The 12,626-nt window shown below is 29.9% G+C and overlaps 1 protein-coding gene across 5 annotated transcripts in view; it reads right to left on the bottom strand.

Moving 5' to 3' along the window:
- The window catches only part of LOC145245777 (uncharacterized), a 550,409-nt gene that overhangs the window by 479,886 nt on the left and 57,897 nt on the right, over window positions 1–12,626 (bottom strand). For all 5 annotated transcript variants that reach the window (XM_080107393.1, XM_080107391.1, XM_080107395.1 and 2 more), the window contains exon 3: window positions 7,258–7,362. In XM_080107393.1, coding sequence (XP_079963519.1) covers window positions 7,258–7,362 — 105 coding nt within the window. The remainder of the gene's footprint in view (window positions 1–7,257; window positions 7,363–12,626) is intronic.

Below are 12,626 nucleotides of genomic sequence, written 5' to 3'. Positions count from 1 at the left end.
TATAAGTAGTATCAAGTGAATACATTACTGCACAAATTTTAAAGAATATTTGCTAAGCCGAGATTAAGTAATCATTCTAGTAACGCAAAAAATGATACTGATGAGCTGACTCTTCAGCTGATTTAAATGAACTTTTCTCATTCAAAACATTGATTCTTTATTAAATATATGGTTCTTTAAAAAATTTGATATGTTCAATGTAGAGAAAAAATATCTTTGCCAAATTCTTTCATTTCAAGAAAATCTAGTTAAATGCTGTGCACCACTTAACTACTTCGTATATTACATAGTACTAACCCTACACCAGTCAGTGGCGATTGGATGAGTTGATGTAAATTTTGATAAAAGTCATTAATAATGTATGTCAGGATAACCCAGCTGCAAACAATTGTAATCAGAGATGGATGATATGAAGAAGTAGGGGGGGGGGCAAAAGATAAAACTTCCTAGACAAAACATAGTCGGCCGATCATAATGACATGTTTTCAAGTAAGAGAAACAAAGATTTGCTAGTCAATTCCACCCTGGAAGCCGTGTGGATGAGACATGGCCCAAAAGTGTAGAATAATCTAAGGTGAACATCGCTTCAATATCTGTTCATCTGCATCTTTCAATTCTCAAGTTAGAAAACTAAAGAAATAATTTCAGTTATGTAGTCTCTCTCTCTCCACATTCATTCTCTCTAATAAAACCCTGAATAAATTCAGCAAAAGTCTCCTTGTGAAATTCATGTATGAGATTTTTATTCATCTAAATTAAACAGATGAGGTAATCGACAACCACCAGACAACATGGCCACACATGAAACACGGCAAAGATGAAAAGAAGCAATGATATAGAGAACAAACAAACCAGCATACAAAGACACGCGTGCACATATAAAACTTTATTTTATTTAGTTTGTTGATTACTCCTTGATGAGAACATGACACATAGTCAAAAAATACTAAAAGGTTGATCCATAATGTAGCAATACCTACCCTTTCCAACACACATTCACCAGGAGGCGTTTCAGGCCCAATTATCTTTTCTCTTGTTTTGCCTAGCATGAACACACACTTGCTAGTACATGTTCACTACACACACATTTCATGGTATATTAGCTATTTACCTTGGCTTTGCAAAAAAGAAGTTTTTTTGCATACATTATCGCTTCCATGTTGATTGTCTCATTCATAATTGTTTTTTTCTTTTTTTTTTTTTTTTTTACAAGGGAATCACCACTTATCAAGATTCGAATGCCACTCGAGGATAAAGGCTAATGAGTGTATGGAGGTCACCAGGGCAACAGGGTAGTAGAAGTTAGTTGAAATTGGGTAGATTTTAATTATTTAAGGGGATGGCTATACAAGAACTAGTTTACATTGGACTTGAAAATGATCATATTGTAGTCAGGCCAGCAGAACAATTTCACAGGTGGGCAGTTTTAGAAAAGTTTTGTTCATAGAATTTGCATTTTGATTTATGCAAAGATAGAAAGCAGGGAAAATTGTTGATAATGGTTATAGGTAGATGAATGTTTTTTGTGAAGGTTTAGCAGGGTTGGAAAAATGGTTGTATTAGAACATATATAGAGGAGAGATACTTCTGAAGCATCAAGCAACTACTTCAATAAACTTTTTAATTTTCTTTTCATAGATTTTGTAGTATGAGATATATATATATATATATATATATATATATATATATATATATATATATATATATATATTCATGGATTTTTAGGAGAGCTTTGTCCATCAGTCGATGTGAGAGGTTTTTATTTAAAGCATTTCCATTGTTTAAATGCATAGATTGGATGCATTTTAAGAAATGTTCTTGTTTTACTTTTAGTTTTGTAAATACAGAAAATGCTGCAGAGTCTTTGATAAATATGGTAAATGAAACTAGTTTTATATATCAAATGATTTGTAGTCAAATTGAAAATAAAACATTAAAATAAAGGGAAGATCATTTAAAAAATGAGGAAAACGTGACAAGATGAATAATCTCATTTTTTTTTAATAAAATGAGTGAAATTGCAAGTAACTTAAACAATGATATATTATTTTTAATCTATTACCAGCTGGACACCTGGCATTGCCTGGTCGTACAATACGTTTAAGCATGATATTTTAATTTATGCAGATTGCGTATGTAAATCAGTCCTCTATTGGTTATTATGTTACGAGGAATAATTTGCCTAGTGAACTAATTTACAAAAAAATATTTTCAAATAATAATGATTATGTTGTTCATCAAATTCCATCTGCTTTTGTTTAAAATATCACATCAGCTGATATTTGGGCTTGACGATCTTAATAGTCTTTCTTCTCTTATAGATAAAAAATAATTTTTACAAGAGAATATTTTACGTTACACCGGCCAAGGTTACACTCTGTAAAAATTCTTTTTTATCTATATAAGAGAAGAAAGACTATTTTTAAGATTTTAAGATTGGATTTTTTCGATTTTCGATACTTATTCATACAGATGAATTTCTGTACAAAAACATATCTAAGAACACTGCCAGACATATAAATTACCTTTGTGTGAAATTTACAAAAGATAGGCTCAGCCATTTCGGAACCTATGAAGAAGGAACTCACACACATACACAAAGCGATTTTTCGGAAAATTATAATAGAACAATTACCATCAACGTCTATGGCATTCACTGGTTGAATTTTTTTTTTTATTATTCAATTTTCACCCCAAGCAAGGTGCAGTGTCACTTTGAAGTAGGGGGCTACTATCGGGGACATAATTTGCGGGGGCACTATGAAGGGAGACGAGCAGCAAGATGCTTGTTCACATTGCACTTGAACTTCTGCATGTCAGTACAGTTTGGAAAGCAGAATCCCGGAAGGGAGTTCCAAAGACTTGCAGTTCTGGGGAAGAAACTATTGGAGTAAAAGGCTTTCTTACACCTAGGGATCTCTACTGTAAAGGGGTGGGACTTAGTTGCTAGTCGGGTTTGTCGAGAGTAGTCACATCGAGGAGGTACCAGTGCTTGCATACAGACTACAATTGTAGTTACAGAAGCTAAAAAATTGTCAAATGCATTCTGCAGTGATACGGAAACACTTCTTGCGAAATTGATGAGAACTGATTTAGGTTAGCAGTGTGAAAGTTATAAGGAAGTTCATGTTAAGGTTAGTGCAACTTTCAATATTAATCATGTTTAAATTTTATTTTACGCTTCACAGTCAACAAAATTTAAATAAAGAATTACAGATTTTATTTTAACTCTTTTATATTAAAAAAAAGTTCTTTTTTTTTTCCCTTTTTTTTTTTTTTTTAAATACAATAATAAAATCCATTCCGTTAAAAACGGTTTCTGTATTTCTCTATTAAAAAAGAAACAATTTATAAATCTAATTCAACAAAAAGTAATAAATTTGTTAAAAAAAAAAAAAAAAAAATCAATAATTTTTATTTTAAATTAGTGGAAAATAAATGTCCATTGATGAAATACAAATTAATGCTGCTGTCTTTATATGACCGAACAAATAATTATTATATACAACATTATTAAATTGTATCTTTATTTTTATTTCAAAATGAATTTGAATTTTTATGCTATTTGATATTACAATAAGAATAATTTGTGCATTGTTGAATAACGATCATTTCTTTTCAACACATCTTAAATGCATCTTTATTACATTATAATGTAAAAAAAATTTATCAAACATGCTTTTTAATATCAGTAAGTGCCATGCATTGATCATAAATTGAATAACTAAAACGTCCAATCTTTTCCAACCATTCCTCTTTTGAATCCATCTGTACTTTGGCTATTTTGCACTAATCAAACAGTGCAACATCTGTGCTACATCCATATATGATATACTAGCTATCCTCATACAACATTGCTTGGGGTTATTTCTATTTGCATTTAACAACTAAATATTTTTAAATCAATTGTACGTTGTTACAAAATTATGTTTGAAACTTTTCTTTTATTAAAGTCAAACATTGGCTCTATTTATCAATAATGAGGGGAATTTATCTTGGTACTTGTACAGTTTAATCAAGACATATAAAAATGAAACTATCGAAAGTTATATTGTATGTATCTGTTTTGGACTGAAGTTCTCCAAAAATAAATTTCACTTAATTTGATCATGTATTTTTTTTTTTACAGCGGAAACACGTTCTTATGACGGCACGCTGAAAGTAGCCAGGTTTGGAATTTTAGAACACACTGCAAGGAGATAACTCAGTCTAAAGTGCCGACAACCCCTCCGCATCTTAAACAGCTTTTCTTAAAAATCAAAACATAGCTACCTTTTGATCGGTATTATAACAAATTGTTTTTTCACCGTATAAAGAAACAAAGAAAAACTACTTGATCAAATTAAGTGAAATTTTTTTGAGAACTTAAATCCATAATGAATATGTACAATATAACTTTTTTTTTCTCAATATTTTCATTGTTTAATGTCTTGATTAAACTGTATAAGTACCTTTATCTATGTTAAAAGAATTATGAAAGAAAAATCTAAAATCTATCAGTAGTCTATTAACATTTTCTGTAGTTTAGTGTAGAACCCCACTGCTTTCCTGGTTTTTAGAAAAAGAAAATTAAAATTACAAAAATCCCTATTGTAATTTTAACTAACTAATGTTAAGTTGGCACAAAATCTAAAGAAAAAAAAAAAGTAAATTATAAACTGGGCAAAATTCAAGCTTTTCTGTTTCTAAATGCTTTGCTGTAATCTTCACAACTCAACCAATTTTATAAATATGAAATCGATTTAACCATGAAATTGATTATCAACAGTTCATCTGGGTTTTTTTTTTGGGGGGGGGGGGTCTTTTTTTTTTTCTAGGCTGAACAATGTTTTATAGCAAAGAAAAATAATTGAAAATTGTATGGCAGCCACCAGATATAATAATAAAGATAAATTCATATTATTTGGACTATTCCAACTACTGTTCTCATCTTGAGTGTTATTAGATTTTGGCTGATGTAACCTCCAACCTTCTTCAAGTGTACTGTAACGAAGTTGAGAATCTGTATGGAATTTCAAACGGAACCCATTATTAAATTCACGGGGGTAGCATGCTCTCATTCCATCAGCCATGACGAAGTAGAAATTTTAAGTCATTTGCAATTGTATATGTGTGTACGCACGCATCATAAGCAGTAAAACTGAAAAAATAAGTTTAAAACTCCCAAAATTCAAATCAGAATTGTTCACATTTATTATAACATGAAAACTATATTTGCTTGTAATGCTTTCCCATCCAATCCAAGCCTAAAACCTATAATAATTATAAATAACTGTATCCTGAGCAAGGAAAACATTCTTTCCATTGTGAGATTGATCTATTTTCAATCTAAACACTGGACTGTGACTTTAGTACCAATTAAGAGCAAGGAAGATTATTCTTTAAAACTCTACACAAGTTATTTTGTTTTTTCATTGTGCATATTTATTCTTTTTTGATTTGAACATGAAAAAATAAGTAAAAAATTAACTAAAATTAACATCTTTGTTGATAATACACATACATTTCTGTGGTGCAAGTAAAACTAAAATCTTTTTATTCCTTAAATTTAATAGCTTTAATTATTGATGCATGAGATCTAGTGATAAATAACTTATCATGGTCTCTATTATAGTAAAATATTTGATTAAAAGAAAAAAAAATGGATATTTCAACTAATTAATGTATACAGATAGTTAAAAGAGGTTTTTAAAATTTCCAATTTTATCAACAGGAAGATAATGGCAATCATTAAAACAAATAACACTTTTTATAGATTAAATATTTCATTTAAAAAGACAAAACCAAATCAAGCAAATAAAAGGTTATTCAGTTTGCTTTCACAGAAATGCAAACATTTGTTTTAATATAATCAGTAAAATAAATGGATAACATGAGACTGGTATAGGAGGGTGCTAATCATTAATGTCATATTCTAACATAGTATATAAAATATGTGCAAAAATTGGCATCAATCCAAGGTTAAAACTAAACGTGAGAAATTAGGAGTTATTTAAAAAAGAAAAATCAATCTACCACAATTACCTTAGGTTTACGCATTAAACAAGCAGTTTCGTTAGCTTAAAAAAGTTTATGCATTTCATTTTTGCAACATGTGCCAAGCCAACATAGTTTGAGGTATATATTTAAAATAAAAAAAAATACTGATTTCCCTTTGTAAATCTCAAGCTTTTCCTTCGTTTAATTTAACAATGTTCACCATTTCATGTTATTTCTGCTTTCATAAGATTAGTAACGAAAGTTCCTGTCTCTGTTAAGTTTTCAAATTTCTTTTCTCTGCTGCATATTCAACTGCAAAACCTGTTTTTAATTTCAAATTGTAAATTACTTTTTAATCGGTAAGCATTTTATTTGAAATTAAAACAATTCTAAATTATTTATTAAAAAAAAGTTTAATTAGTTTTATTAAATAAGTTAACATCTTCCATATTTTTTTTTGTTTAGAATTACTGAAATTTGTTTTTGTTTAAATCGTACAATTGACTAAAAACGTTTTATTTCTCAATATTTTATATTTCACAATGTTTCTTCAAATCTGTTAATAAAACTTTTTTCAATTTACAAGATTTTTCTGCCACTACATTCACCTCTAACAGATCCGTATTTTCAGTTATTCAACTACGATTTTAAATACAACTGTCACATCAGCATGCATACACGTAATATCTCATGTATAATATGAAAAGAAACAGGAATCTTAGGCAGATATCTATCGTACTAGTTATTAGAGGTGCCACAGGGCTTATAAAGAAGAACCTGAAGTCCTACCTAACTAATATTCCCGGTGAACCAAGTGCAAAAGAGATCCAGACAATTGCACTTAAGGGAACAGTGAGGATACTAAAAAGAGCTCTCGGTTGATTTCAATTAAAAGCAGGGGGATGTTGGCAGCTAGTTTGGCTGCCCCATACCCAGCGTTACAATCTTCAAAGGAAGAAAATTTAAAAAAAAAAAGAAAAAAAAAGAGGAATATACTTAAGAGGATGGTTAAAATATTATAAAGATCTTTCGGTTGAAATGTACGAGATAGCGGGTGAATGTCTGCGATCCAATAGCATGCCCCATCCCTTGCTTGAACAAAATAAGAAAATTGAAAAACAAAAAGGCAAAAGAAGAGACAAATGAAAAAGTAGGGAAATATGAAAGTCACAAGAGATGAAAAAGGAAGTAAATACCCAAGTGAAAAAAAGCAAAGAGAGAAAATGAGATTTTTTGGGGTTTTTTTTTAGTAAAAATACAAAAGGAATGATTACTTACTCGATGCAAATAGAATGCTTGGACAAGAGATGAAATCACTGAATCCAAATCAGCTGATTCATTCGCTAATACTGCATGAATCGTTTCATAATCAGATAAGCAGTCCTAAAATAAAAATATGTTTATGTTAGAATTGAAAGAATAAAAACAAAAAATGTTACAAAAAAAAAAAAATAAATAAATAAAAAATGATCAGAACAAATAATAATTTATAGATTACTAAAATATGAAAGATGGCAAATTAAAAAATGTTTAATCCTTGTACCAAAACAATTTGTTTTTTTTGGGGGATTTTTTTCTCATTCTAAACGTTTTTGTCAACTAATTCACTTAATTATAACACTAACCCGACAGTAATTTAGCACCTGTTCTGATGCTGCACTTCCCTTTTTCTGTCCTTGGTCAGTGGAGAAGAAATCCTACACGACTGAGACAATTTTTATTTTTGTTCCTATCCAGAGTACCTGTTTTTGGGGAGCTGAATTTCTCTCATTAAAAACTGACCTTGTATCTAACTTTGTCTTCATGGGGAGGCCAGTAAATAGGAACACCTTTCAGATAAAATGCACATTTTCACTCAATAGCAAGATTCTGGTTTTAATTTTTTAACTTGTTCAAATGACTAATTAGGTATATAATATTGCTATAGCCCGAGACAAATTAAGAGAATATATTCTAAATGGAAGAATTTCCTGTTCAAAATTCATTATTATTTTTGAAACGTGTGTGTGTGTGAGAAGGGAATGTCATTCAACTGCAAAATCACTAGTCAATTCCTTGTCCTACACAAAAAAGATATTTTCTGTTCTAATACTGTTAAAATGTGTAATAAAACACTAACTTAGAGTTACACTTTATTCACGCATTACTACAAGCAGGAATTTGATTGTATAATGGGCCCAGAATTTTCTTCAAGTAACTTTGATTTGGAAGTGGAGGAAAGGGGCCATAAAACCTGCTTTCTAAAATTCCGCGCGTTAATAGATTTGTTTATTTTTCAGTTTTTGTACTAAATAACCTTTTTTGCTTACAAAAATCACCCCACAAGAAGAATCCTTTCAAAATAACATGTTGAGAGCTGTTCTAATAAAAAAATTTTCTTTATTGCAAATCCAGGAGATAATTTTTTTTGTTTTTAGCTTCATCCAAGAAACCATATTCATTGTTCACATTTTTTTTAGTTTGAAATAGCATTTTCATCATTTATATGCCTCCAACCATCAAAAGCTCTGTGTATCGATTCGTCTATCACACTTCAGCTTGAAATCACATTTTATGTTGCTAAATGTATGCATTGAATAGCTGTATCTTGAAGATGTTCGTCTCAATCATTTATCTGTTCATATTGAACCTATTTCCCTTGTAACACAGCTGATTGATTGCACAAGTAAAAAAAAGTTAAATGAAAACAGAATCTGGCTTCTCTAATACTCTATGAAAAGTGATTGTGGGAAGTAATGAACAACTGGAATACTGATGAATAGAACAATATGAAAGTTTTTTGTCCAAAAGGTGATCAGATGCATTTTTGGTCAACAGAAAGTTTAACGGCTGCAAAATAGTAAGAAATAATGTGTGCATATATGTGTGTGTGTGTGTGTGTGTGTGCGCGTGTATGTAAATGGGATACGTTTTGTACCATACAAATAGGTTGGTCCAAAAGTCTTATTCTTATAAAAACAAAATAATAAAGGAACAAGGAATACAAAGCAAGTCTTGGATTCAGTTTATTTACTGGCCTCCCCATGAAGGCAAAGTTAGATACAAGGTCACGCATCAAGAAATTTTATATGAAACCTATTTTCAAAATTACGCAGCGCTGAACCCTGTGGGATATTTTATGAAGCTGCGCTTTGACAAGTGTTCCTTTATTATTTAGTTTTAGTAGGGATGACATCTTCTTTGCACCAACTCTTGAACCATATTTTGGATGAATTTTTCTAATAACTAAGTTTGAGAAAAATAAAAACATTGTTGACAATAACCGTTCCTCTTCCATTTATGAGCAAGAAATTTAAAAATTTTAAGTTTTTTTATTTGACAAAAATAAATAAATATCTAAAACAAAAAAAACAAAAAAAACAAAAAAATAGCTGCATCTTTTAGATTAACAAATATCTATATGTAATTATTTATATTTGAATAATTACTATTTATTTTACTGATCAACAATAAATAATTTTTTTGTGTGTAGATGATACCAATCTTTTTTAAGATTTATAAATACAAGTTATTAAATCTAAAGAAAATGTATTGTATTTTCCATTGAAAGTTGTAATAAAATAACAATAGTGAAGAAATGAAAGTCAAAAAACATTTAATGATACTTTTGTTGCCATTTTAAGTATAGAAAATCAAAGTTTTATTCTGAAGTTTCAGAAACTTGAAATTTTCTAACAATATTTTATTTAAAATATTGTTAAAACATTTCAAGTTTCTGAAGCTTAATGTTAAAATATGAAACAGTAAAACTAATTTTAATGAGAAAATGTTAAAATACGATATTAAATGTATTCACACTTGATAATTATTTAACTACATTATGTTATCTTCAAGTTATTTCTGCTTTTATATATACTAGCAGGGAGACCCGACATTGTTCAGGATCGAAAGAGGATAACAGTATACTTTTATTGTCATTGAAATCAGTGAAATTGCTCATTATTGAATCAAATCAGTTGATTGCCTGCCCTAGTAAAGGACTCATTGCAATGCACTGGAAGGAAACTTCACATGCCTTCTGTCAATAACTTGGTCCAGAATATAGCATAGTCTACATTGTACTGTAGAGAATCAACTGTTGATTTTATAAAATTATTTTATATAATGGCTTGAATTAAAGTTAGGAATGCAAAAGTCAAGTATCATAGTTCAGTTGCGCTCTAAACAGAAACATTCATTTTGAATGCACAAGTGTCTTATCAAAGAACCTACTGTTGATTTTATAAAAATACTGTCATATAATGGCTTAAATTAAAGTTTAAAATGCAAAAGTCAAGTATTGTAGTTCAATTGTGTTCTAAACAGAAACATTCATTTTGAATGCACAATTGTCTTAGCAAAGATATTATATGTCTGGCCCTTCTGCTTAGGTGGTGATAAAACTTCTCAAATGCAATTGTGATGTTAGGCTGTATAAAAGTGTAAACTTGAGTCAAAATCGTACTTCCTTTAGTCAGATTTTTCGGATTATTGATTTTCGATACTTATCAGAGATATTCCAATACAAAACCTAACCCATCCCAGACACATCAAGTACCTTTATGAGAAAAAAAAGAAAAATCGGCTCAGCCGTTTCAGAGTTCATAGGAAACGAACTTCCCTTCTCCACACCCAGTTCCTTTTATATAACAGTAGAGATATATATTTAACAGGTTTCATAAACAACTTTACAATTAATCCTATACTGTGACAGCAAAGTAGAGTTACGAATAGTACAGTTAATTTTTAAATTTCAAGTTTTTCATAATGAAAATAAAGCCACTGTATGTAAAGACCTAAAAAAAACAAACAAAAAAAACTTCTAGGTCAAAACCTAGCCAATGATAAATGTTCTGCTCAGAAAGCAGCAATTCTTCTCCCCTTTGTCAGAAACATTGCTCATGGCAAGTTAGGTTGTCGAAAGTAAATCTTATTTTTGAATAGATTGAAATAATTTCAATAAAAAATTCATATAACCTGGAAAATGTACATTTTTTTCTCAGTTGATCACATATAGGACAGAATTTAAACAGTTAAAACAAGTATCAGTGACAAATTATACATGCAATACAATAAGAATAAAGAAAGTAATACTTAAAATATTGCAAGGGATTAGAAACAAGTTGTGATTTTTATATCAACAAAATTATTTTTTAAGAAGATAAAACCATCAAATGGAAGTGTTAAGGAAACAAACTAAAAACAAGAAGTAAATCTTAAACTTTCTCAATCAATCATAATCAAATAATTGTCAACTATTTTTACAACATTCTCAAAGGAAGTTACCAGACCTAATTTTATTTTCCTCAGCAAAAGTCAACCGCTAAGATTTATATGACAAAAACGGATTACTTTTTTTAACTTGTCTTCCTTCTGTATTTTCGCAAACACACATATCACAAAATCTCAGCCTTGTGTGCTTGCCATCAAGTAATATATCATGTCATGAATCAGCTGACAGAAAAAACGGGAAAGAAAAAACAAAAAACATTTCTGGGATCCAACAACAGCAGTTAAGTAAAATTGCTAAAATTAACAGGTCCATTTGATTTACAACGAAAAATATTTGAATAAAAGTGAAAAGGTTTTCATAATATGCGTGCATGTGTGCATATACAGGAAAATTAAGTAAATTAGCAGATATATATACCTTATATTTTTGCAACTTAATTGAAAAAAAAAAAAGAAAAACATCTTAAAGACAGAATATTCTATTGACTTAAGTTTTAAATCAATAGAATATTCTGTCTTATACTGCAAAAGAAAATCTTAATTAAAAAAAAAAAAATTACCTGATAAAATATAATATAGTTTTTTTTGTAGATGAATTAAAGTGTTTCTTTGCAAACATTTTTATCCATGGATTTAATTTTGTGGTTTTAAATCTTTATGAGATAATTTTAAAACAGACATTAAATGACATTAAAATGAAGAATTAAAATATAATAAATGTCATGCTTTGTTGAAGATACTTTTATGCAAAAAACAACACATCTTATGTGATTATTTGATTATTCTAAAATTTTTAAAAAGAACACAAAAAATTGGACACTCATAAATATAGATTTATCTAAGCTGTCTATTCATGCACTCTAATCAACATATGTTTATACATAATTTTATTTGAGCAAATAAAATATAAAATATGTAAGAATCACCTTCTAATGAATTTTTTTTTTTTCATTTGTGCCTGCTGTGCTTGTGTAAATGTCAGAGAAAACAATTCATATTCATTCTTACAAATACTCTCCCATTGGTTTTAATGTTGGAGGATGAGCTTTTTTGTTGCTTCCGCTGCTTGGCGACTGGATAGAAAGTACTAGTCAAGAATTCGTTCTTGACAATCAGCCCGACAGGTGCCAGGCCAGAAACTGAGGTACGCCACCTGGGTATTAGCTAGGAGGTCCACCCTCCCAGGCCTTGCCACCCAGCTTTCGGGTGGGTCAAGTTTATCACTTGTTGCCTGAGGCGCCCCTACTGGGGAATGCCAATGGGGATGCAGCGGCAATTTTTGCTAGGCCAGAGTGACTCTGCTTTAGGAACGCTGGCTAGACATCCCACTTTCTGACCTTGTGTTACATCTTACTGAGGTGGGCAACAAGAAAATATCTACCTACTTACAAATACATTATAACATCTACATTTAAGAGCTAAACAGAGCAGCTTCA

The sequence above is a fragment of the Euprymna scolopes genome, chromosome 23 (genome assembly GCF_053919585.1).
Source record: "Euprymna scolopes isolate OS-2025 chromosome 23, ASM5391958v1, whole genome shotgun sequence".
Taxonomy (NCBI): Eukaryota; Metazoa; Mollusca; class Cephalopoda; order Sepiida; family Sepiolidae; genus Euprymna; species Euprymna scolopes.
The sequence above is the reverse complement of the archived record's forward strand: the minus strand, read 5'-3'. Positions and strand labels throughout refer to the sequence as shown.